This window comes from Strigops habroptila, chromosome 5 (genome assembly GCF_004027225.2).
Source record: "Strigops habroptila isolate Jane chromosome 5, bStrHab1.2.pri, whole genome shotgun sequence".
Classification (NCBI taxonomy): Eukaryota; Metazoa; Chordata; class Aves; order Psittaciformes; family Psittacidae; genus Strigops; species Strigops habroptila.
In genome coordinates this window covers 19,617,216-19,645,035 of record NC_044281.2, presented here as the reverse complement: position 1 = coordinate 19,645,035, position 27,820 = coordinate 19,617,216, and the positions used below count along the sequence as shown (strand labels likewise).

At 40.0% G+C, this 27,820-nt stretch overlaps 1 protein-coding gene across 1 annotated transcript in view; it reads left to right on the top strand.

The window, feature by feature from the left end:
* The window catches only part of ITGA6 (integrin subunit alpha 6), a 134,063-nt gene that overhangs the window by 60,724 nt on the left and 45,519 nt on the right, over nt 1–27,820 (top strand). Inside the window, exons 3-5 of the mRNA XM_030488688.1 lie at nt 17,830–18,023; nt 23,715–23,768; nt 26,413–26,453. Coding sequence (XP_030344548.1) covers nt 26,434–26,453 — 20 coding nt within the window. The 5' untranslated portion in view covers nt 17,830–18,023; nt 23,715–23,768; nt 26,413–26,433. The remainder of the gene's footprint in view (nt 1–17,829; nt 18,024–23,714; nt 23,769–26,412; nt 26,454–27,820) is intronic.

Below are 27,820 nucleotides of genomic sequence, written 5' to 3'. Positions count from 1 at the left end.
CTGTTTGGCTTTGCTTGAATGTTATATACAATAGCTTTCTCAGTGCATGCTATCCTGAAGAGGCTTTCCTACATCATTCTGGCTACTGTTTTGATTTGGAAGGAATAGAAACATCAATGTGCCTTCTAATTTCCTCTGCTCTGGTTTTGTTTAATGTAATTAGCTTACTAAGCAGTAAGAGACAGTCAAGGTCATTAGCAGCAGCTCCGTTCTTTGTCTTGACATTGTAGCTACCCACTTTCCATTCAAACTTACCCTTAAAAATCCAGTTACTTTTTAAAGCATAGTGACTATAGGAACACATTCCAATTTGTGTTTCTCTTCCCGGTTTCTGCATTGTGCTCTTTTTGAGTCCAGAGAGGCTCAGGTGGCAACTACTGTGCAACATACTATTTTCTGAGACTCGTGATTCTGTTCCTTGTGCGTAAAGAGGAAAGTACAGGGTATGTTTTACAGAGAGCTCAGAAGAATGGGAGTGATTGGCTTCAACTCCTAGAGCCTCATTGAATGAGGTGAATGAATAATTAGGTAATGGCAATATATGAGAAGCACCTGGAAATGAACACCTGTGTGATTTGACCCTCTGTTGTGTCAAAAAGAATTTGTCAAACAAGGGTAAGAATAGTTCGTAATTTATATGAAAGTAAGCACCACTGTGCCCAGTCTTGGCTACATGGTGAGTTGATCACAGGAGTAAGCATGTTTTCTCTATCTCATTTCCCTCACTGATCCATGCAACTGCACCCAACTTTTTGGGGAAAAGATTTTGTTTCCAAGCTGTTTTCTCTTTCTGCATATACTTCTCATTGCTTTTCCTTTCACAAGCAAAAAGTACCTGAAAGATTAGAGAAAAAGTACCAGTTAGGGCTTGTCAAATACCTCTTCCATTCTGTCAGATGTTTTGTGAACTGAGCAATCTACATAACTGAATTAATTTTCATTATAAACACAGCAGTTGTGTTTATCTGGGAAATACTGTGGTTAAAAATGACTCATGTATACCTTACAGAACTATTCCACAGTAAATATTTTTTTGCGTATAAGATAAATCCTAAAGGCAAGGTTTTTTTCAGCTCCACTTCAGTGTCTGGCTAGAATTTCAGACAGATTGTCTATTTCAAAATCAAAACAAACCATTGAGACCTCTACATTTTTAGAATACTTCTTTCTTGATAACAACCACCTTGTAATGGAGTCTCTGCACTCTTTGGCATCGTCTGTTCTGTGTAAGGTAGAAGTTAGCACCTCAAAGTAGATTTATTTCTTTTCCTTTTTTGAACCAAATAATAGTAGAAACATTTGCATCTTTGATCTGTATTACAAAAATTTTCTGAAAAATGCTGTATTTGTGTAGTTAAACTGAGACATTCCTTGGCATTGTGTATTAAGGGACAAAAGGATATATTATATGCCTTTTCTTATTTTTAAGGTACTATGCATAGTGCTGTCTGTATGCTGTAAAAGAAAGAATGCCTACTTGTTTCTTTTATAGAACTGAAGTGCAAGGACACTATGCAATTCCTCAGAAAAATGGTTTTATTCTGTGTTATGAAAGCATATATTGCCTTGCATTGAAAACTATAGTGACTGTTTCTAATTTCCACCTCTTACCTATGCAAAACACTGATTTTAAAAGTAATGGTCATTTTGTACATGTTGGAAACACAACCAGACTCTTAGTAACTATCTTCTTACCCTTTTTTACCCACCCATGACAAATATAGTGCAGATTTGCAGCACTGTTTTACTGATTGATAAAAGCAAATGTTCTTCTAGGAATTGTATCTTTTTCTGTCCTTGTAGCTGCTGTCTTGTTCTTTAATCTCTTTTGACAAATTAAAGTAACACTTCAGCTTCATTAGACAAATGACATAATCTGCAAAGCTCCAGAGCTAGAACCACTTGCGGCTGTGCTGAACTTCTGCAGTACCTTTCACCTAGAACAAGGTCAAGGCTAGGATTTCTGCAAAAGCTTTAACATGATGCTTAAGAAGGCTTTTCCAAAAACTGTGATGGGAATCTCCCTAAGAATTGCAATGTGAAAGAGGAAGAGGCAGGCTGGAAATATGTTAGCAGGTGCCCATACATATGCTTACTTAGCTATTGGTTAAACAAAGGAAATTAATAATGAGTGATTTAGAAAGCGGATAGATGTAATTTGTGTAAGGCATAAATGCAAAAAATAGTGACAGTGTCATAGAAATCTGAAGGTCCTTTGACTACATTTCCTTAGTCTTTTAAAGTTGCCTCTTTGTCTTGCAAAGGCTGAGATGAGTGCTGCTGTTGTGAAGGAACTGCTGATGAAGCTGAAGGACTGTGTTGCATGGTGGGAGGAGAGGGCTGTTCTCTGTCCTTGGCATGGCCAGAGTCTGGTTGATCTCTGCAGAGCTGCCTTAAGCACTTAAGCGCAGCCCTCCCTTCTGCAGATATAGTCAAGATGTTGGTGAATCTCTTTCAAGGAAAAAGATAGGCATGACTGACTAGGAACCTCTTCCTAACACGTTGTGTGCGGCAACTGATGTGAGCTCCGTGTTCATAATGTGGACTCTTGCAATGCCTTCTTGCTATTATGGTTAACTTTTCCCTGTGAATTATGCAGGGAGACGTAACTGAGATTTTTCCCTCTGTCATACATCTTTTTTTATTAGAACAGTTTTCATGTTTTAACTTTTTTCCATCAAAAATAACTACTTTATTGGAGCATCTGGATAAAACTGATTTTCAGACTCCCTAGACATCCTCTAATTTTATTCCAGCAGTAGCAAGAGGAAGTATTCTCTTTTTCTTCTTCACAGATTTGCAGAATGCAGATATCAGGCAGATATATGATAATGAGTTTCAATAGTCTGACTCCAACATTGCTGATAGTTTGGTACAATTAAGTTGGGTCTAATCTTAAAATAGCCCTAAATCCTGAATAAATATAGCATTAGGGTTGCAATGAGTAATTCCTGTTTTTCAAAAACAGTAATTGAATGCACAAATATTAAAGGCAAACCACATGGGGGCCCAGTACATAAGATTTCTAATCTACTTAACAGGATCATTTTATATGGCTAGATTCAATTAAAAAGATAAATACGTTCAGTTTTCTCAGTGGTGAACCTGTACATACTTTGTATTCAATCTAACTCATAGGATGTAATTTTAAGCATTCACTTGCGGCAGTGATTTGTATTTTTTCTAACCCTCCCAAAAATTAATTTATTGCATTAATAAGGGCTCTGGAAGATCTGGCAGATCTTGCTGAGGCAGTTTGACATTCCTCTCTCCAGGTGCCTGCCCTCCTTTTTCTATCCATTCTCTGGCAGGGCGGAAGGGTAATGTGCACTTCTGCATCCCTTCTCTAGTCCCCAGGCAGCTGTGCTCGCTGAAGCTGCCAGTGAAGGGCTGGGTAGGTGGGTTAGCAATGTCCACCCTAAAAAGCAGCTGCTGCAAGGCTCTCTGGAGCTCGTCTGTCAACGTCCAGAAATTCATAGGGAATGTTTGCTTGTAATGATCTGACTCTAAGAAATGGCACTTTGGTTAGATTTTAGTAAAGGAGATGGTAAGAAGATCCTCAAAATCTCTCATACAGAATTAGACTGTAGGTTATTTGTCTGATCTGGGTTGATGCTCTGCCCTAAACTGGAAACCTGTTTGCAAAGGTTGCATATGGTTACCCATTCAGCCATAATGTATGAGTAGAGTAAGACTATGCCATTAAGTCATCCAGGGCACTGGATGCAAATACTGGGGCACTGAGGAACTATTTAACATGATGGTATTAGTAGACTGTAGATTTGTCTGGACTGTTTATTAGGATTGGATCAAGCAATACTATATTGCTAAAGCCAGAAGCTACATGACTGAGCAAAATTTCCTAAGGCGGTTGTAACTTATGCAAGAAATTAACTGTATACTCTGGTTTATTACCTTATTTTCTATCAGCGTAGAAAAAACTGACCAGAAAAGTTTGCTGTAAATCTCCATTTAAATTTTGCGCATGGTTATAAAGATCTTTGTGCCTAAGACTCTTTATTTTCCACTTAATCAACTACTCCTTCCGTGGCCCAGTTGCATTTCAGCAAACATCCTTTCAGTGTAACGTGACACACCCAGTGAATTTGCACAATGCGTGCTTGAAGGAAGCCCTGATCTTTTTACATCTGAGGACAATGATTCAAGTGTTTAAAATTATCTGAATGTTCTGCATATCAATCCAGCATTGTTGTCATGCCTGGGTCTTTCTAAATGTGAAATTAGTAGATTTAGGACCCAGAGCTCCCCTGGAGTGTCCCCATAGATAGATTGTAGGTCACAATAACATGAGACAACCTAATTACCATAGCCATTGAAGGGAGTGAATGCACAGTAGGCACTGGATTATGAATGCTCAGTTCCAAGGAATCCATTCCCTAAATGGTTGCTGCTGGGTCCTTCGCAGGCATGTAGGGTTTTTATCTGTTTAGTCGCAAATTTGTTCTACAACCATTGTGACAATATTATTACTTAAAAGTATCCACAAAGCTGTGAAAGATTCATCAGCAAATACAAAATGTATTTATGCAAATGCCTAATTCTTTTTTTCCCTTTTCATGCTGAAACTGGGGGGGGGGGGAAGGGAGCTGCTGATTTGGATTGTCATGCATATGACTCCTGGTGTGCCTTTTACGTTTGTTTTTGGTTTTCCACATGACATTGCAAATGTGGGGATGGTCCCAACCAGAAGCCCAGCAAAACTTGAGTAGCTGATTTTAATTGTGTAGCTGAAGATTTTTGTTTGTTTGTTTGTTTATAGTAATAGTAGTAACCACAATGCTGTCTCCATTGCTAAGAAAACTGAGATGTGCTTCAAGCTAAGTGACAGGCACCTTTCTTCAAAAAGGGTACCCAGGTTCAGCTAGAGAACTGTAGTTGCTCTCTGGAAATGCTGCTGTATTTTGTGTTTATGGTGTACATCACTTGTTCTAAAACTAGACATAGCAACCATCTCACTCTGCAAAGGTAACTAATGTTGCAGTGCTCATTTTTCTCTTTATTTAAAGTTCAAAAATTTAGAAACTCATGGGCAGGTTCTGCGGGCAGCGCCAAGGTCAGCCGATCCACATCCTTTCTCCAGTACAGTCCAGACTTTGCTCTTCTCTTAACATGAGCTTGCACGTCAGCACTTGCATCTCAGCTTCAGAAGGATCAATTTAGCTTATGTCATCTGGGAAGGGGTTTAAGTGGAAGGAAAATAGAGCAGGGTTTGTGTGTCACTGTATTGTGTGTGTATCACGAGAAAATCTTTTCCCATGCAGATGATGCCCTACAGAGTCAAAGTGTAAGTCTCTACCGCTACTTGCCTCCCATAGTTCCTGGGGCTGAGCTGCACAGGGCTGGCAGTAAACTCCTTATGGAAAACTAGGTACCTTGAAAGCTTTCATCTTTGATTGGTTTGGTTGCAGAAGTGACTGAGACAAGAAGATGGAAATGCTGGGTTTGTTCTGTCATCTCCCTCTTTGCCCCTTTTAAACACTACGCTGAAATGGTTGTAAAGGTTGTAAACAGGGGTTGGTGTAAGCACCTGCATTTTCCTGGGTTACAAATAGCAAGAGCCCTGAAGGACAGAGTTTGGTTCCAAATAACCACAGTTCCGGGCTGTGCCTGGATTCATTTCTACAGCAAGGCAAGGGCATCCTACCTACAGTTACCAAATAGAAACTTTCCACGTTATATTTAGTGCACGGTTTAGGAGCAGAAGTTAAGCCCAGGAGTTAAGTGTATTGGGAGTGCAAGCTCCCCAAATACTGTTTATGGCAAAGCTCAGAGAATTTTAAAGGATGGCTTGCACCCAACTCTAAAGAGGACCTAGGAGAAATATCTGTGGATTGTTTGGTGGTTTGTTTTTGTTTTGTTTTCAAGAATCTACTCTTCAAGCAGTGAAAAGATTCTTTTCAATATTTTTTTTTTAATATGATTTATTACTAGTATTTGAACTTCTGGTATTAATCTTCATTTTGGTGAGGACGCAGTTTTCAGATTCATGATTTTGCTACAGTAAGATTTTATTTATTTAAGAATACAGCCCACAGGTACTATCTCTACACTGTTACTAGATGTTCAATATATACAGGTGCTTAAATAGGCAGACAGATAAAAAGTACATTTCACAAACTACCTGAGTATTTGGGCATCTAACTTCAATTTTAAGTTTAGCTTGTTTTCAGTGGTAATTAAGCTCTTTCCCTGTTTCAGTCCCAAAGAAAATCTCCAAAGAACTTATCTGCCTATTTAGACACATAAGGATCCTTGAAAATACCATTTTTTCTAATGACTCATCTTCACAAGGAAGTGGAGCTGTTGCTGATGATATCTTTAACCATGAGACTCCTTGAACTGATTTTTAAATGTAGCTTCACGGGTTATGGCAAGAGTACTACAAATACTTTTGTTCCATTACGAAAGGTTTCCCATGCCAACTACACTTGATGTTACACATCTGAGTGATAAAAATCCCAATCCCTCGAATTAGGTCTTTAAAAAAGATAATTCAGGACTTCAAGAGGGATTTCTTTATTTCGGAGGCTGCTGAGCTACAGTAACTGCATCTGGTTGACAAGGCAGGGAGATTATCTGTGGCAGGAAATGGAGTAGGAATATTTTCATCTTGAAGTCACCACATCAGGTCCTGCCTGGGGCAGGTGGTGGTGCCCCCCCATCAGCAGACAGGGGCCTGAGCTGGGTTTCTGTGGGCTCTGCAAAAAGAGAGGGGCTACCCTGTGCTCAGCCCCAGCCCTTGGGACAAAGCTCTCATTATTTGGTGGAGATTTAATGGTGCATTATGAAATGAAAGTCGCAGAGGCCTGCATGGCTATAGTCTTTGCTTTCACTGTGTGTTAACCACGGGGTGAGTAATTGAATGCTCATCCATGCGTGACTGTCTGCACTGCCGCAAGCTCATTACCGGTATTAGTGGGCTGAAGTCACTCGAGCCTCTGTAGCGGTGCTGTATGTGGCCACCTCAAGAAGTGCTGCTATCTTTATCCTTTTTCCAATGTGCCAGGCAGCAGTTCCCGGTAGCTGTTGGAAATTCTCAATTTACAGAATTATTACAATTCCTTTCTGTGCTAGTAAAGCTGTGTGCTTGCATCCAGACTCTGCCAAGAGATTTGCATGCTTGCATGGCCAAATGGCTGCCTGCTGGTCAGATGCTGTGTCTCTTCATTTTATTTTAGCATGAGGGATGGACGCAGCTTGGTAAGCATTGCATACAGTGAGAGGATAGAGAAAGAGCAGAGGAATAAAAAGCAGAATGCTTCAGGTGAAATCTCAGGTCTGTGGAAGACCTGTGCCTGGGGGCTTCATGGTGTTTCATGACATCAGTAGGTACCCGGTTGTTCCATTTCTGCTGCATTTTCTTCAGGGTTTTCCCTGAAGCCACATGGTACTAGCAAAGGTGAGTGAAGGGGTGAGCACACCTAGTATCACAGTGAAAACCAGTACCAAGGACAGAATAAGGATATGGTAGCATGCAGGACTGCCATGGGGGGAGGCAGCCTCTCACCTCTGTGAGGATAGGTTGTGCAGAAGGTGCCCTTGGGAATGAAGAAAAACTTCTCCTGACGTTTTCCATCATGTTCTTGATCTCTATAAAACCAATCATATCTGCTAATGCACCACATTGGGAGATCAATGGTTTCTGAGAAAAGATCAGCTGACACGCTTCTCTGAGCCATTTCTTGAATGTTCCCATTGTGTCACCCCTTGATACCATGTTGGAGATCCCACAGCACGGTTCCTGCATCACAAGCTTCCTGCCAGTGGCATTTGTGTCCTTGCGGCCTAAGCCTCTCCTTAAAGAGGCTATGCGGCGCTCCTGGCCGCACATAAACATATCCTGCTAAATGCAGTGGGGGGAGGAGGGAGTGTCCTTTAATTGGAAATTCAAGACATGTCCCCTTCTGCTGTCCAGGGCAGTGCTGGAAAGTGGATTAATCTGCGTCAAAGGTGTATAAGAGGATGGAGAAGATAGACCAACTTCTTTTCATCTTTACGTCTTTATTTAGAGAGGAAAACAAATGTTAGCAACTATTTCAGGCAGTTTTTTGGGGTAAATGACAAACCATTTTGGTATGCAGGAAACAACTGTTTCCCCTGTAGAGTTTTTGGGCACTTGAAAGGAAACAAGGCTACTCCAAACCTCTAAAGAGTAAAACAATTACAAAGACTGATTATTTACCCTGTAAAGCTTTTAAAGAGTTTCTCTTGTATCAGATGGAATGATGATTCTGCTACATGCCAATAATACCATTATGTTTGGTTTGCAAAAGTTTACCTCTGTGTGGCAGTGGACTTTTATAAAGGCACTGGAGTTTTATAAAATTCATATCTGATAACAGGACATTATATGTGGAATATTCCATGTAATTCACTCACCAAAATATCTAATAAGGTGGCAAAATAATAAAGAATTTTTTTTGCAGTTTCATGAGGAGACTTGAAACTCTGCTTATGCTGCAGAAAACAGGGAAATGTCACTGGTTTTCAGAGTGGTGTTCTTCTGTTTTGCAAACAATAGAGCCTTTTCTCCTAAATCCTTATTATGTTGAGGGGCTTGGTTATTTGTCTGTTGGTTTACAAGGACCTGTGCCATAACTGCATGTTTAGTGCATATCTAATACGGTGTTTGTGGTTATGTGCATGTTATCGCAGCCCGACTGCTATGTCCAGCAAACCTTTTCTGACCTTGGAGGTGGTCCATGCAAACTCAGGGAGGAGGTCTGTTGTTTTCTGCTTTGTAAGTCAACAGGTCAGGGACTTCATAATGCAGAAAGGGGCTGGGGGTTGAAACTAGATGATCTTAAGGTCCTTTCCAATCCTGACTGTTCTATGATTCTATGAAAGGGGGGTCAGCAAGTATCAAATATGAAGTTGTATTTATGGAGTAGGACTGGAGGACAGACAGAGATGCAAAAACCTAAGGGTTGTGTTAGTGGGTAAGGAACGGCTGTACAAGTGCAATTCCTTTCATGTGTTACACAATGGCTTGAACAGCAACAAAATTCACTTTGTTAAATTCTCAAACCACTTCATCCCATGCCTTGCTGCGGCTGTAACATGGAGCTTGCTAAATCAGCAGGAATTGTACACCTGGCTGGGGGAGCCCCGGCACTAGAATTGGGGGTCGGATGGGCAGCCAGAAACAGACCCATTTGGAGGCTGAGTGCGGGCTTTTAAAGAAGCTGAAGCAGAGGCATTTGGTTTGACTGCTGTATTTATTAATAGCTGGCTGCTGCTGTGCAGCACAGTTTGCCTGCGCATCCCAGGGCCAGCAGGGATTGCCTGCGTGCCTTTCCCAGCTGTCAATGTGGCAGCTGTGGGGTCCTGACCGTAGCACCCAATTCCTGTAGGTTTCCCCTTCCCAGGTGGTGTAGCTCAGGGTGCGCATGTCAGAGAGGAGTGGTTCCTCTGTTCAGATGACACTGCCACAAGCAGGGCCCCAGCCATGGGGAGGAGGAACTGAGAAATAGCACCTCTTGGTTTGCTTTGATTTTTCAGGCATCAAGGCTGTTCAGTCTTGTCTGCACTGCTGTCCTTTTCCCTTCTCCCCTGCTCCCCCCCGCCCCTGACTTCGCAGACCATTAAGTCAGCTTTTGAACCCGTTCCTGTCCCACTGCCCTCCTCCTGCCTCCCAGTACTCAGGGCTATGTGGTGAACAGCCACGGTGCTGACAGCCCTGGAGGTGCCCCATATCTTGTGCTGGACTAGAGCAGAGCGCCAGGCATTTTGTTTTTCACATGCATTACTCTTGTTTGGGAGGGAAGGCATGCACTGGGCACCCTGACCCAAAGGCACAAGGTGGGAAAGGCCAGCAACATGCTGTTGGTACATGCTGATGGTGCTGGAGTGAGTGCTGAGAGGTGCACAGTTATCCAGGGGACTTTTCTGTACCTGCAGCTATGTGGAGCTGGTCCCTGCTCTCCTCCTGGGTCCAGCCAGGGGCTGGTCCTTGCTCAGGGGCAAGAGGTGTCGAGCAACTGTAGGAGTGTCCCCAGCGTGTCTGCCACCTGGGAGAAGCACAGATAAGGAGGAAATCTTCAATTACACTAGTGAAAGAAGTGGAAAAACCCCTCAGTAACTACAAAAGTGAAAGAGGGGAAAAGCAAGAGCTGGTGGTCCCCTTTAGGAAGGGGTGTTTGTGTGGGAGGATGCAGAGCAGCTGCGGGAAACAGGTTTCCCATGTGAGATGGGACATGGATTGGTCGAGGCTGTAAACAGGAGGCTGAAAACAACTGAAAACGTCGTTCTCTTCTGAGAAAAAGACAGCGTGGGAACCTCCCACTGCCTGCAGTTAGGGGGTGATGGCTGTAAACGGATGCTGACTAAGAAGTGCAGAAAGGAGGAGTGGCTGCAAGTTATCTCCCCTCTCCGCTGCATGCCAGTGGGTGTTATAACTTGTGTTTTCACCCATCCTGTTTAATTTATTTCACTGGCTTTCTTAGACAAGTCTGGAGAATGTTCCTTTTTCAAGCATACTTATCCAGAGAAGGTCTGAGGTGGTTGTTGTTCATGGACTGACTGGTGGGCTGTTGATATGTTTTGTTTAACTTGCATTTGTGGTTTTCAGTGTTTTAAATATTAGGAGTCTAAGAATAAACAGAATGGAAATTAGCTCCAGTGCATTAAAATTAGCTCAGGGTGGGGGGATTGTATAATTTAAACAAAATTTTGAGCTAGCAAATACCTAAAACTTCCTGGGAAATCCCTGTGCTGTGAGCAGGGGATCTAGACTTGCCACTGGGATATTTCTGAGATTAGAATGCAGAATAAGATTAAAATAAATATACCAGACTTTCTCTGTATGTCCTAAGGACAATTTTAAAAAGCCTTTTCATGCTGCTACTTGGGCCATTCAGTAACAAAGTCCCTGTGTACTATCTTAGGAATGGCATAATCCCACTTCTTTGCTAGTGATGATCAGATGTTTCCAGCCAAATTTTTTGTGTACTCCATACCATTGGTGAGGCCAGATAAGAAATCATCCCATTCAACCTCAGGAATTGCAGAAAATAAACGATTAAAAATAAATCTGAAATGTTCTGTTGAAAACCATGAAAAGGGTTTTGGGTCTGGGATCATGGGTACCTCCTGGTATGATTGCTGAGATCTGAGGGCTGTGACAAACTCCAATAACTAATTTCAGTTTACCTTTCTTTACTTTTCTAGCACAGAATAGGTATGTTCTCAGACAATACTGTAGCATAGCAACTTCTCATTCAAACTGAAAATTACAGGGAAAGTGGCTTGAAAATTGTGCTGTAGTTGATTTCTTTTCCAAGTAAACTGTAGAGCTCTCCTTTTCAAATTGTGCTTCGGTGAAATTTCTTTCAGGTTTCCTTTTATCTACATTTCATTTACTCAGTTTCTTTCTAAATTAGATCACTGACATGCCATATCCATCACAAGAGTACTGCACATTCCTCACACATTTTCATTCAAAACCTGCCACTATTTCTATTAAGCAGGTAGGGGTCAGTTCATAATAATACTGAAACAAATCTTTCTATTCATTCTTCTCACAGGTTATATGGTGGGGCTTAGAAATGAGATGCATCAATACAGTTCATTCATTTCTGCCCTGCATATGAAATTCAAAGTTTACAGAAGTGCCTAAAAGCTAGCCTCACAAGACAGAAATATTGTAGAACTAGAGCTGTGTGTATCACCCTGAAACTGGGTCCTTGGTTTTATCCTTTTGTGTAGACTTGTCCAAGGTTAAATAGAAGATGAAAGCAATATTAGGCTATACGTAAAGATGGTAAAACTTCCCAAATACTTGCAACTACCACCTAAAAAGCTGAGTTATCGGAATAGTGAAGAGGGAAAGAGGACAAGATACAAAAGAAAACATATCCTCCCAGAAAGAACAGGACTGTGGAAGCAAAACTGGCTGTAAGTTTTAATATGGCCATAAGCAAAGCACTGGTATGTCAAATACAATAGAAAAAAGAGACTACTGCTGCTTGCTAGGAAACAAAGTGGGCTGTGTTCCTCTTTGGACTAAGTTGTGTGCCTGTGGTTCATGATAGGGCATGTTATTTGGGGAAGCAAAAAAATCTTTCTCAGTATGTTGCAGTCTTTGCTGGAAGAAGGCTGGAGCAGAGGGGGATGGCTTCTATGGTACCACCAGCATCACCAAGAAGGTGACACAGAAGTTTCTACCTGCTGTATCTCCTAGTTGAAGTGTCGCAGTGTTTAATGCATGTTATGGTACATTTGCATCAGACGTGCTAGGCTGGGCACGGGGTACAACTATTTTAGTTCCCATCTAGTCTCTATCTCATCACTCCTGCTGAGGGGGAGGGTGTTATACAGTATTTGGGCTAGTGAGAATGCTGTATGGACACATTCACTGCTCTTCATCTAACCTGGATGTCCCAGCACAATCCCACAGTGGGCAGGGAAGACATATTTGTGTAGGTAAACGTCCACCACAGTTTGTCATTGAAATACGAAAGCATCAGACTGAAGTTGATCCAGTATGACTAGAATTTTATCATAGCTTAACATTAGACTTATTTTTATTGTTGCTAAATAATGGTCATATATAGACCTGAACCATACAGGCTAAAATAAGTTTGAATTAACATTTTGATTATTTCAGTACGTTCGTATTTTTAAGAGGTTGTTAGAATTTGTTTTAAGTAATGGTGTAACAGGTTGGCCTTTCGTGGTGGATTCAACGATGGATTCCAGGTGAAAAATCATGCCTTTGATGGAAAGCTAACTCAAGGAAATGGAAAGCTTCAGTCTAAGGGTCAGTTTTTGACTTCTAAACTTCTGAGGGAAAACTGCATATAATTTTAAACATTTTGTTTCAGAAATAACTTGCAAGTCTCCCAGGAGTGTTTTACATTTGGACAGTTACAGCCTAAAAGCCAGAAATAGAAACAAACACAAACTTAGCAAATTGCAGGAATTGCTCATTTGCAGGCTGACCACAGGCAATGGCTTTCAAGATAAGGCTTTAACATATGTTAGAAAAAGACAATGTTATCACTTCAAAAATCACCTTTAAGGAATTGTTCATTACAACTGAATGCTTCTAAAGCTGAAACAAAGGACCTAATTTTTTATTTCTCTTGCTTATATAAAAGCTGAAATCATATTTAGCCCTAACTCATAGCAATCAAAGTAGTGTGCCACTTTATACTTTGCAATTCAGTTTTATGACGCTTGAAAACTTTGTTCTAATTTCTGCCTTGCAGAGTTATAAAAAGGTTTTATTTGTTATAGCTGTCATTCTAGCTGCAGGTGAAATAACGTCCCCTCAGACTAAGAGCAAGAATGAGATGTAATTTCTGAAAAGGTTCTTATTTTACAGTAGCATTCAAGGTGTTCACAGTATTTCTGTGTATCCAGGATAGAAAAGGTAGGAAAAAACAAACCAAGATCAGTCAGACAACAGAAGTCAGTAGGATCAAATTAGAGAGGCAGAAGGATGAATTGAATTCTGATCAAGGATTTGTTCCATAATGGATATGTATAGGAAGCTGTTTAAATCCTAAAATACTGTGCCATCACTAGGTTAACATTTGAGGGAGTTTCATTGTAATGCCTGTTTGCAATGACAGTCATTATAATGTACACTACATTTTCAGAAACATAAATATCTGCAGGTGCAACTGGGCAGTGGAGAAACAGGGCCTCTTTCATCCTTAGGTGATAAGCATATATGGTTCCTGCACTCTTCTGCTCGGAAAAGGGGACTGCATAGTTCAAATATCAAAGGGCCTGTGTGCTGCTCTGTTCAGAGGAGGTCGTTCTGAGCTTCACTTGCGTCTAAAGAGCAATGATGGATATTAAGAAAATAAAGATAACTATCCATATGTGGGTGGGCAAAAGAAAGATAGTGGCATAAACCAAAGTCCCAACTGAAAAAAGCTTTAAAGACCTAATTTCTGGTTTCCTGCTCATCACCCTGGTCACAGTGTCCCACAGTTGCAGAGTGACAGTTACACAAGAAGAACCACAAAAGGGGACATCAGAATGGCAGTGTTGTGCTGGCTGGGGTGTCCACATGTGGTGACACTGAGCACCCGCTTTGCATGGTTTCACACCAGTTACTTGTGTTTTAGAAAGAGAGGGAGGGAGGGGAGATGCAACTGTATGTTTTCTGTGTTAACGTGTGTACTACTCAAAAGCTAAAACAGATGCTGGGCAGGAGTTGAGACTGCATGCACATCATTCAGCTTGTCAAACTGTTTTTCTGAAAAGGGCATTTTGGGCTGTGTTGTCCAGAAGTCAGGCATTGTCATGCATCCACAGGCCTTGTCTGAGAGCTCTGCAGATATCATTTGGAACATATTTGTTTTAAATAAGAGAGTGAGTAAATTCCTATATTTAGCAGCTGATTAGGCCCTCTGTTTTCCATGTATTTATTCATATGCCTAATTATATTCCAATGATTACTTCCTTCACAATTATTGGAAATACTCATGTAATAAAGTTAGCATATGTGCATCTTCAATACTAAGGCTTAAATATCACTAAATTGTTCATTCCTCTTCCTAACTGTTCCCTCATTATTCAATCTGAATAATATGAATGAGTAGAAAAAATAAAGTAGTCAAGACATTAAATTCTACAGCAAGAATCATACCAGTTACTGCTTTACTGAGGAGGAAAAGGAAAAGAGGCAGGGAGAGACAAGGAGGGAAATTTAGCTGCTGATCAAAAAACTTATAACTATAGTGCTGTCACTGCCAGTGTTTCTTTCTTTCCAAATGTGTCTTACTAGTGCAAATATAAAAAAAAAGAAAGATTTTTGAAGTACTTTCTGTTGCCTCTGTCCCAGCTCATCTTTCTTGTTATTGCTTATTAGCATAAGCATCTGCTCTGTTTAGACTTACGTTTATTTCCATTAGTAGTTTATGGGGAAAATATTCAGTTTTTCTACCATTAAAAGTTAAATTTCTGAGCTACATATTTGAAAATAAAGTTAGTTATTTGTACCTTTGAACAATGAACTCCCATTCTGCATAATGTATTTTTGAATGTTATAAAGTTTAAAAGGGTCAAAATATGCAGCGTGTGGAAAAGCAGTAAGTTGCCAGTAAGTGGAACTGTGGTGCTCAAAGTACAGATTCATTCTGTTGGATGCAGTTTCTGAATGTTATGGATTATAAGGAAATGCTGGGTTGGATAGATTAGAATGAGAAGCATCTTGACTAGATAACAACACAGGAGAACTTCAGTGGTTAAGTACCATCCATTCTGACGCATGGGAAATACCTGCCTCGTCTTAGAAGCAGCATAGAGCCCTATCTATTTACGTAGAGATTAACAATCTGTGCTGAGAACCCCCTTCTATTGTGGTGACAAAGGCTGATCCATTGGAAAGCTATTGCTCAACCAGGAGTCTGCAGTCATCTACACAGTTCATAAGTATGATAATATGGAACTGCCAAGAATTTTATAGTTCTGAATGTGCATTCATATAAATAACACCCGAGGTTATGTCTCTATAATGAAGGCATGTGGAGACAAGGCACACAAATATTTAGGTGTTGGCTTACTGTAGTCATGCAGCTTCTTTTACACAAAAGAGACGCATGTCTTTTCATGAAATATTTTAGAAGTGCTTTTCTTCTGAGGTGCTACACAAATAAGACAAAACCAAGTAAGTGCACAGGGGTAGCCCAAGTTCTCATCATGAAACAGGAGATGAGAAGACAGTAGAGCTGAGCTATGAAAACTATGGAGAATTCAGAAAACTGATGTTGCTTGAAAAATTACTCCTTTTTACTGATGTCATTGCTGGAAGATCAGCAGGGGCCCAGGGAAATGAAAGACATTTTCATGATTTCCTGCTTTCTAAGAGGATTTTGATGCTGCCAGTTGAATTGTAACAATGCAGTTGCTACCGGCAGTCTGTTTCAAAAGAGTAGGTGCATTTGGCATTATTTATACTAGGGAGGCTTACAGCCTGGCTGGAAATTTGGGGTGTGAGGGAAGGAAGAGATATTTGTAACCTTCTGAAGGGCTGACATGACTTCTGGGTTCATGATGGCTCTTCTTCATTTCCTGAGGTCACGACTTGATAAGACTGGGGATAAGGAACAGATAGCAGCCTGACGTTTTTAGGCTCTGGTTTGGCAATTGCACATATTCCAACAGCACATAGTGCATACTTATGAACATGAAAGTAAAGATTTTCTGTGTGTGTGTTCATCCTGTTTGCTCAGTGCATCATCAGTTGATTCAGTATTTATACGGATTTACTGTTCTTGAGATTTGAAGGAGTGAATGTCTGAAATTGCTGAACAATTTGGAGTTTTGACTGTCATTCATCATAATGGTACCAGAGGAATAAAGGGGGCCATGTTTGAGAACAGTTTGAAATAGGGTGCTTGGGAGAATTATAGAAACTAATCTGACTTTTAAGCCAGGAACATGATAGGAATTGTAATGAGAACAGTATTAGTGGATACATGGAAAACATGTAGTTTGTAAAGGGACATCATGTCTCTTGGAATTCTTCCAGCAGGCAACAAGCCCGTAGATAAAAAGATGAGTCAGTTGTCACAACCTCCTTGGATTTTTTAAGTTGCTTTGAGCCCCTGAGAACTTAAACTGGTATGCAATAAAGAGAAGATCCTTTTGTAGATTGAGCTGGCTGAAGAAAAGCAAGAAAATGGGAGGAATACAAATTTTTCACAGAGACAGATCCCACAAAGATGTATGCTGTTTGCCATGTTTAAAGACCTGAGAAGGGATGTGAGTATTAGGGAGATAGTGTTTGCTGCCTCTATAAAATTATTTGTGGGTCAAAACTAAAGCTGGCTCTAAAGAAAGGCTTTGCTATATAAATGACTGAGAAATAAAATAGCGAGACTAAGGTCTAGTGTACAAAGCAATATGCTTGAACTAAAAGATGGACTCGGTTACTTTGTTCCATTCAGGATCTTGGTCTTGCTGTGGCAAGTTCTCTGTCATCTCAGTGTTTAGTAGCAGTCAAAATGGGAATTAGAAAATTAGGAATTACAAATGGAATACCATGTGAAACAGTGCGTATAATTATGCTACTGCTGTAAGTCGATGTCTTTGCTGCATCTTGCATGTTGTGTGGTGTTCTGACAGTTCTGTCTTGAAAGACATACAGTGAAATGAAGAAAGTACAAAGAATGCCCAAAGTGTTTAGGAACCATATAATGATTCTGTTTGAGATATGAATTGAACAAGGAGTCTTCTGTGTGAAAACAGATGATTAGAGTGGGGCATGATAGAAGTTTATGAAATCATAAATAAGATGACTAAGGAATGTTCAGTCACTTAGGATCATATAATGCCATGGGCACACAGTGAAGCTATTGGGCAGGCGAGTTTGAAGCAGAAAATCCCTTTTCACACAGTGCACAATTTACTTGCATATCTTGTTTCCACAGATGCTGTAGAGGCCAACAATATATAATTATAAATATAAATTATGTAAATTAGAAACTGTCAATAAGTACAGAGGTCTGAATGAAACCATGGACAAACAATTCTGTAATCTGCAGGGTACCAGCAGGAAAGAGTAAGAGAAGGAGCACTCTATTACACACTCTTTCAGGTGACTACTACTGACAGCTATCAGGCAGGATGTTTAGGTAGCTGAACTTCTTTCTGCGTCAGTATGTCCATTATTTCATAACATTAAAATTATAATTTATAATTATAAATTGTTGGAGAAGGAGAGGAGTTGCAGTGGCTGAAACTCTGCCAAGGTTCTATTGAAATTTTTCTCAGTATTGGACTCTTAAGAAAAGTGAATATTTGCCCTGTCCCTTCAATGTATCACAGCTGTAACTTTGAACTTCACAGATTTCAGGATTTTGAAGAAGGCCAAGAGTCCACCTGTGAATCCCCAAAACATCGTGGTGCGTCCTACCATTGCACCTCTGGCGCTGTGTTGCTAGTGAAGCTGTGTTGCTATTAATGAGACCTTCCCAGCTGTGGCTACCTCCTGAATGCCTCTGCACTGGGAAAATCCCTGCAGAGAGTGATTTGTGGTAAAGGTAATATAGTCTCTCTCTTTTGGGGGTTAATCAAGAAACCTTTTCTTACTTTCTTCACAGGCCACGGCCCCTCTTTCTCAACGGATCTTGATCTTCGGGATAAAAATAAAGAATGGTGTAACAGAGATTGCCAACATCTTCCTTCTCATGTGAATTGATTGTGGAGGATGTGTGTGGGCATATGTTCTAGTCTTGATTTACTAATCACAGAAAAAATCATGCTGCAGCTTTGTTGAAACTTGTCTTGCAAGATATTAAAAGCTGCTGTTGACTTACTAATATAATGAAAAAGGAAAGAAAGATCTGGCTAAGTATTAACCTCATTAACCAAAGACAGACATTCCTTGTACTGGGAACTGAAAGTCTTGGGTTTTGTGATTCCAGAATAATAAGGAGGCTTGATACTTGGATTTTTTTATTTTTATTTTTTCCCTGACTGACTCAGGATGCCTTTAAAGTAAAAATTTACACCTATGGTTATCTTAAAGGATTTTGTCCAGGAGGCTGTTTGTTAGACTGAATTGGTTGTTTTGAATTTTGTGTTTGTTCCCACACAAAATTCAAAACAACCCCCAAAGTGTCATTGCAAAAAGTTCTTCTTCTGCTATTAAAAATTATTGGGAAGAAATAAAATTCAAAGGAGTGTTGTGCTTGTTCTGCAGGAGAGTCTTACTAGAGATGTTTATTTCTTTTGAATTGTTCACATTCAGTTTTATGTCCTGCCGATACAACTCTCAGTTTGTGCTGGTCTGACAAAATAATGTTCCCAGTCTTCAGGTGCTTCTGCTCCATTACCTGCTGTTATTATATGACTACATTATTACAATGATATGATAGCAAACAGCTCTCCAGCAACTATTCCATAAAGCCACTGACATAGCCCAGTCTGGTTACATTTTGGAGCTCTGAGTCACAATGTTTGGACTTCTGGCTTTTATAGTGTTTGAAAGTATTTGCCTTGCAAGTGCCCTGTTGTGAGCATTACAGTGTGGGTCTATGCAAGGCCAAGGTGTGCACATTCTGCAGGAATAAAAATGATTCCGATGTTCCAGGAAGGATGAGGAAGTGTTGGATAAAGAAAAATGTCAGCAAATGTGGCAAGAGCTGTGGCAGCCTTGTCAGAGCTGCTGTTTCTCTGCAGATCACAGTCCCACACTGTCTGGGGTACACCAGCAACATTCAGCTGACAGTGAGTTTCCTATGCCCCGTAGGAAAAGACACCTTTGGCCAGCAAAGCAAGGGAAAGCTTCTGAGGGATTCACAGAGAGCAGGTCTGTTGTTGGGTGGAGATGCTTAAGATAGCTTCATGACCTAGATTGAGGTACTGGAATTCAGGCTCACCTCAGCATCTGTAAAGAGATATATATATATATGTATATGTACTGCCATGGTCAGATTGTTTTTAGGTACCTGAGTTATTTCAATAGATTGTGTGATGTTATCTGCAAAAGATGAAAGAACTCGGGTACTTTACAAATCAAGTGTGTGTTAAAATAACTCTCCCAGTGGACTGTGGCATGCTGCTTTCTTTTCTCCTTTGTACCTCAAATAGCAACAGACTACATGTAGGTAGCGAGTAGGACACTGTAGTTGAAAGTAGCAGATCACCTTATGATTATGTACATGAAGCAAGAATTGCAAAATTACAGAATAAATACACTGAAACTATGCAGCATTGCCTATCAAACTTTAGCAAAAAGCTGCTGTTCAAAATGAAGTAAATCATAATGAAAACAAAAGCGGAATAAGGCTTTGCACCCAGCAATACTAAGCATGTATAACAAATTTATCAAGAAGTAGAACTGCTGCTAAGCAATGTGTCAATTTGATATTAAGACTACATGATGCTATAAGACTATTATTTCAAATGTACTTCAAATTTTGTTATCTACAATAGAATATTTTTATGTTCCTACTTCACCACAACTTTTTGGCTTCTAGATAAGGCCAGTCTGTTACCTACCCATCTTAGGGAAGCCTTCTTAATTGACTTAAATATTAATTCCTGAGCTTTATCTATAGTTGTGCTTCTGAATCAGAAGATGGTTAATGGTTATGCATAGCTTCTTTTTCTGACACTAAACAGATTGTTGAGTGATGCAAACTTTCCCCATAAGATTGATACCCTGATTTTTCCTTCTCAAAGCAGCTGTCATTTTGGCATCCTGAGGCTGAAATAAACTTGGCCTGCAGCCTCAGGAACATGGGATCCAAAGGGCTTGCAGTCACTGCTGACAGGTGCAGGCTTGTACCATGACCTGATCTCACTGCATGGTATTGCCCTGCCATGTGCAGTTGGTCAGCAAGTGCTTGTAACATCTGTTGATTGTTGTTTATTTTCTGCAGAACACTCATCTGCTCAGATTTCTTTTCTAGCTGCTGCACACCTGGCGGATCTGGTAGTTGTATTCCCACAAATAACAGACAAAATGAGTTCCTTTTCCTAACAATGGGCAGTGGGCTCCAGGGGTGACAGTAAAGGGCTTGAAAACTGGCATGTTGAAGGTTGGAGTGGAAGAGCTCCTGGAGTCTTTAAAGCTTCTGTGAAAATGAAGGGACGAGGTGGAACAGAAGGAATTTTTTGACATTGAACACTTATTCTCTGATAAGTACAGCTGCAACCCACGCTGTACTGCAAAAATTCCCAGATATGGACAGTCAGGAAGCATAATGAGGGACATTAGTGCTTACCAACAATGAGGCATGTTTTTTATTAACATAGTGTGTCACTCACAGCATGGGAACTGTCAGCCAAATATACATATGTTCTGGTGTCCCAGCTCAGCAGCTGATAGCTGTGCAGAACCCAACTTGTGAATTTTCAGGTTTAGATGGGGCTTTTAAAACAGGGCGGAGAAGGAAGGAGAAAACCAGATCTGGCAGGTTCTGCTGCAGCTTTTCTCTGTGATACTGGGGCACTCTTTTCTGCTTGGAAATGGAGATTATAACTCTGCCATACCTCACAGGGGAAGAATGAAAATGCTTTGAGATAGTCCTCTATGTTCTGCATGGAAAACACATCATTATTGTAGAACAGCTGCATTTTATTTGATTAATGTTAAGAACAGATCCACACTAAAATGGGTCAATGTACCTTTATTTGCACTCAAGCAGCAAAGAAACATGCCCTTGATCTAACTGCCACTTAGATTGCTGAATTGCTTAAAAGTGGACCTTGATCCTTGGAGATGCTGATTGACTTTGGGAAAAGTTGAGTAACAGGAACGGGTGCGTGCATTTCACTCGATGTAGTCAGAAATTCACAGAAGTTCACTTGCTTGTGTGCTGGAAAACATACTGTTTGTCTGGTATGTACTAACACACCCCCACAAATGAAGAAAGCAATATATGTGTGCCATGTAAGAAATCATAGGAAAGGTACAGCCCTAGTGAAAACTGAGAACACCTCTCCCTGGCTGCATCATCTTACCTTCCTCACTTGTTCATGTTCCCAGATGTAGAGAAATGAACTTGGATAGGTTTGGGGTGTTCTCTTTGAGACTGCTGGTGTGAGAGACATGTAAACAAACATGGCAGAGAACTCCACCACATGCATACAAGGACTGCTGGTTGCAGTTGAAGAAAATACATGTAATTGTTAGAATGTGTGTTTTAGAATAGATCCTCTTATCACATAAAATAAGGCTGGGCTTGTTTAAATGTGAATACTATAGGAAAAATCAAAACCTGATTTTTTAGAACTCTTAGAAAATTTCTCCTGACAGAATTAAGCTGAAGAGAATGACCAAGTAAACAATGGTCTGAAAAGAAATGTTAGAGTAGTTACAGTATGTGGGTATTTGTTTGTGCTATAAATCTTTTACCAATTTATTATGTTATTGGAATAATTGTTTAAAACTCAGTGCCTTAAATCCTGATTGCCAAAAGGCACCAGTTATTTTGCCTTTTCCTAGGAAGGGCACTTGAAATGTAGATGTATAGAAATATGGGGGAAAAATAGAGAGAAAAATGAATTCATGGTGAATAGAAAATTTAAAACTACATTTGAAACACATTTCCAGTATCACACGAAAATTTGCACTTTCATAATTAATGAATGGCCTTTCCTTCCTTGTCCCTGATTTTAGTTCGTTGCAGCAAATGAACAAAAGAACAAATAACCTGAAGTCAGCAAAGCCAACACAGCAGCTTCCATAAAACCCTTTGCCAAACTGATTAGATTTGCAATTCACTCACTAAGCCTGCCTGGTCATGGCAGCATCATGCAATGAATCTTTTCATTGAATAAAACTGGAATTGCAGAGAACTGATTTTTTTTTTTTTTTGTATGAATACTTCTGTAGTGCTTGTTTAAACATGAAATTGTTCCTGATTAACTCATGCGTGAGCAGCTTACTCTTAAAAATCTTCCTGTTAAGCTTAATGTAGTTGTTTAATAATTAAACAGAAGCGGTTAATTGGAAAATAGTGCACACATAGGCAATCCTCAGTCTTTTTCCTCTGGATGTAAATGGTTAGTGGCTGGCTAAAGAAGTGGTATCTTAAAAAAAATCCTTGGATAACAGGTTTTCTTAATTTGTTGATTTTTGTAATTTGTGGGACTAAATAAGAAAGAGAAAGTATCTGATAGTTTTTGCATGTAAAATAGCATTCAAGTAGATTGGCATGAAGGTAGAAGAATCCTTTGTTTCTATCTAATAACTTATGGAGCTCCAGAAACTAATGGTTGCATTGCTCGGCAGGGAGCTTATGAGAACTACAGCGTGTCCTCAGCCTCCACATAACTGCTATTCACATCCAGGCAGAGCAGGGAGAGAGAACAACCTGGTTTTCATTCAGGTAGTAGCTCAGATTGTGGGTGGACTGGGCTTTTACAGACTTTATTTAGGATTATTTTTTTACAGCCTTTGCATAATTAATATTTTCAGCATTGTTAGCACATCAGCAAGTGAGACTTAATATTACAAAGGATTGGATTTGTTCATTATCGATTGATTTAAAAAACTGAGATTAATTAAAACTATATATTGTCCAGAAAATAGCTATTTTTAACTGGTGATCCAAATGAAGTAAAAAGACTGTGCTCAGTTCTACCTTGTCCAGTTTGTTCCTCAGAAATCAGGAGGTTAATCTAAAGAGAAAAGTGAATATATTTGTTAGATTATTTTTATTTTAAAAAGCTTTCTATTAGCAAAGTAAAAGTAAAGAACACACAGGAAGAGTCTTTCTGAGGCTCCTAGCTTTAGAACTTAATCAGAGAAGCTGGCTCTGTCTGCAGTGGCCTGAAAGCCATGTTTAAATGCGTCTTGAACGCAGGTCCTGTTGAATCAGTAGCAGACATGGTTTGGTTGGCATGTGAATGAGGTGGCTGTAGTGCCAAAACTGTAAAATTGCTATAGACAGTGACTACTGAAAAATTTAAATCTATTGAAAATCAAACAAACACAAAAGTCAGATTTCTCTGCATGGTTCTTGTCAATCACTGGAAACTCCTGTGCAGAGTGACTGGGCTTTACCTCTTCCATGAAAGCTAAACAGCTGGGTCTGATCCAGGACCTGATGGGGTGAGCAGGTGTAACAAGTCTGGTAACAACCAAGCAGCTGCTTCCACTTATCTTCCAGAAGGGGAGTTGGGGGTCTTAGCTATGCTGTGCTGTTATGATAAACTAGGTAGTGAACTAGTGACCAGATTCCTCAAGTGACTGTAATTCCTGGTCTTGTGCTTTGCAGACTCTGTCCCAGGGCCAGGTCCTGTGTGCTCAGCACCCAGTGCAGTGCTTGGAGGTAAGTGCTATCAAGGTTGTGTGGAGCTGTGCTTTGGGTGATGGCCAAAGACTCTTTATTCAGAGTCTGTGTGAGCCAGGAGAACAAAAGTGTTTTGTCTTGGTCAACGATTGTTTTTGGCTCTTGATGGAGTGAAAATGTTCTCCCGTGAAGGTTCACTTTGCTTCCTCAGTTCCTGAAGAGATTTTCCAGGGAGATCCTGTGAATATTTTGCTTGTAAACCTCCCCTCTTCCTGCCCTGCTCCCTGCCAGCACCTACCCAAGAAATACCTTGCTTACTTTTTTAATCTCTTCTGCTAGCCTGTGAGCAATGGTTGGCTGCTTTGGCCCAAATTGTCTGACAGAAATGTCTGTCACATATTGACAGACATGGAGGGAGAGTTGGCTCAAATTGCACGGAAGTTTGCATAGGGTGTGGGGTTATGTCTGTACCCTAGTAAACAATGTTACAAGACAAGCAAGGTTCCATGTGCAGATTAGCATTGCAGATCGAGGACCATGCATGGTATAGATGGGTCTGGGATACTGTCAGTGCTACAAGGTTCACCCATGGTGATGTAAGAGATTTGAAGATATATATGTCTGCCTGGGCGCACCACAAAATGTGGCTGCGAAGGGGCGTATGATATGTATAATGATGTTTAAGCTTAGGCTGCCCTTACTGAGGGGGAATCTTATGTAGTAGCATATGTAACTAGTGAATTGGAATACAGGCACATGTTCAAGATGACTGCGATTTTATGCCTTAGTTATCAGCAATTTTGAAGGAACATCCCTAATTCATTCCACAGCAATCCAAACTATGGGTGTTTAGTTCCTATTTGTCACCAGCATTTCTCTGATCTCTGCCTAGCTACGCTCATAAAGTGCCTCCAAGTATGTTTACAAAGATGTTTACTCTCCAAACCCTTCAGGCTGATCATTCTGAAACTACTTAAGGAATGTACCTGTCAACTTGGCTGGAAAAATACTCTCTCTATGTAAAAGACAAAGAGCTGCTATATAATGCTGGTTGCAGTGTTCACCAAAATTCTGAGTCTGGATTGAAATATTTCTTTCAACTCCTATTTTTATTTGTGTAATACTTTGTATATTATATAGAAACATTAAGTTAAAGTCATTACACTAAATGTTAAAACTCAGTCTTAAAGACTTTACATTTGGAATATTGTGTCAAATTCTAACAATTTGTCAACAGAAGTAAGTATTTTTCCTTTGAAGCCAGTAAAGAATGGTAGAATGATGTCTATAGTTGTTTTAGACATCAAAGAGAAAAATAAAAGTTACACCAATGTCTTCATCTGGAACTGCAGTTAATCTGATTTAAATATAGCAATGAGTGAAAGAGCTGCATCATAGAAGTCTTTCTGAAAAGATAGTAGAGAGAAAGATTGAGACATTCTTCATTCAGTTGTAAATTATATAAATGAGTGTCAGTTCTCTATAATTCAGAATACCAAGTGTGTAAATATAACTATTTTAACACTCTAGTTTCAAGATGGTTCAGAGCAAAGCATTTTCCTTACACGGTGGTGAGCAGTTTGTCTCCCTTACCATTGTAAAAACCTTCGTCTTCTGTGCTGCTGTCTTGCTAGTCCTAATGTCATTGTCAACAGAGAGCCAGGAACAGTCAGAGGATATACTGGCAAAAACAGTCTGATAGCACTGGCTGCGTAAAAATTCAGCTGTTTATTGTAGCTGTTGAGATGCATCCGTTCAATAAATGTAAATAATTCGGAGAATGTGCAGTTCTAAAAATGGTATTGTGTTGAGGAGGAACAATGTGGAAGGTTGATCCAGGTGACTAACACTTAAAACTAGTTTATGTTTCTGAACTGAAACACCTCTATAGCTTTAGAACTTGCACAGTGAACCAAATGTTTTTGGCCTGTATTATTTTTTCATCTGGAATTACATCAATTATAAAATCAAGCCTTTTTTTTTTTTTTTTTTTTTTTTTTTTAAATGGGAAGGGGATGTTTACATATTTTGGCTTTTCAGGACCATTTGATGTGCTGCATTAAAGCTGCACAGCTGAGCATCCACAAGTTGTCTATTTCTTTGCATAGTATGTTTTGTTCATATAAATGATGAAAGTTCAGAAATGTAAAGCATTGTGCCTTGCCTTCCTTCTAGGGAAAGCCTAAAATGTCTTGCCAAGCTCTAGCTTTTCCATCCCACCTCTTCTTTTTTCCAGAATTTATTTTCTTTTCCTTTGTAATGAACTACACAGTTGTATGGAGGAGGAAAGTACTGCTGGCAGTAAGATGCAGACACATCTCGAGATTTAGACACAGCAGGCAAACACCTTGTAGCCCTTTGGCTGAGTATCAACACACCATTAATAAGCAGACAGCTTAAACTCGGCAATAGCAGAGCCTTTGTTCCAAAAAAGAGAGACAGCTTTGATCTGGCCATTGCCTTACTTGGAATTGCCCCATTATTATGCATAGCAGAGCGCTCACGTTTAATTGGTCATCATACCTAATCTTGGTCCCCCTTTATACAGGGGTAGTACAAAAGAGGAATTCCCGAAGTATGTGTTAGTTGTAGATAACCCACAGTGTGTTTGTTTTGGAGGAAGAGCAAAGGAAGGAAACTGACTATTTTTTTTTTTAACTTTTTTTTTTTTCTCTTCATCTAGAGCAAATGAAAATAGTACAAAATGATGAGAGACCATCCAAGGTAACTCTAAGCTGTTTGTGTGCGGTTCTGCTCCACCCTGTATACGGTCTATTTTTGTTGTTCCTGCTGTGGTCACTTGAGACAGGTTTTAATATAACTATGTCTTGGAATGCTTGTTACTGCATCTGGAGATGAGAAAACTCTTGCCTCCCCTCAGTAACCTCTGTGGATAACAACAAACAGGTACAACATGCCCAGGCAGCGATGGTTAGAGGGAGAGAGAGGGAGAAGTCAGATGAACCTAACGTGCCAGTATCATTTAGATGGCTGTGGATGAAAGTATTTCTATGACTTCTTACACAAGCTATTGAGTACAAGCACTACTTAAAAAGTAACTATAGTTACTATAAGAGTATTACAAGCATGCGAGTTTCAATGGTCTCGACGGGCAAACTGCTAAGATTTTAGTACAGACCTCAATGCTATTTTCAAAGACCTGTTTTCAAATCTTTACTAATTACTGTGAAATACATGGATTGTAGTATGCCTGCTGGTAATTAGTCTGAGACTCTTCCCTCTTATGGGTCCTTTAGTGAAACCAGAGTATGGTGTTTATGCCAGTACAGTTTTCTGCTGTGGCAATGACTGTGAAGTGATTGAAGACTGGATTAAGACTTTGAATGAGTTGGGCATGAAGAGCAAGCAGGGAAGGACTCTATTAGCAATAAATATCTAGGAGCCTAATTTAACAAAATGTTTTGTTTCCACATTAGATGTACATTTCTGGTGCGTTTTCTCCTCTCTTTTGATCAAGGGTGTTGTGTTTGGACTTGAGCCAATGACTTGTCTATACACGGAGTTATCCTAGAATAACTACTCAGGAAAAAATAGCCTGGATTAACTCCATGGGAGCAGAGTATTGTTCCAGAAGGAGTTATTTGGAGTACCAACATATTTGAGTGCTCTGTCTCAATTGCTCTTTTCTCACTTTCTCTGGAATCTCTTGTGTGAGAAAAGAAGCTTCTCCCTTCATGTCCTGGATGTCACTAGGAAAGAACAAGGATAATGTCATGCTGCTTGGCACTTGTGAGGTTTTAAAGGCTTGCATCCTCTTCTCTAAACCAAAGCACTAAACCAAGACTCTGTAACAAAACTTCTCTCTCTCTCTTGGGTGGATGAAGTGCACTAAGGTATGCTAGCAAATACCCTTTTGAGTTACGGGTGAAATAAGCATGAGACTAAATGATCTGGGCTCCAAACCCACATGTTGTTTTCAAACCGTTAAAGGGTAGGGGTAAGGAATTCTCAGATGCGTTCAGAGATGGGAGATGCTGGAGGAGACTCATGTAGTCTTGAGACTCTGCCCTCGTGCTGTCTTGAAAAGTCTAGAAAACAGAGAGATGTACGCACTGATTTTTGGGTTTTTC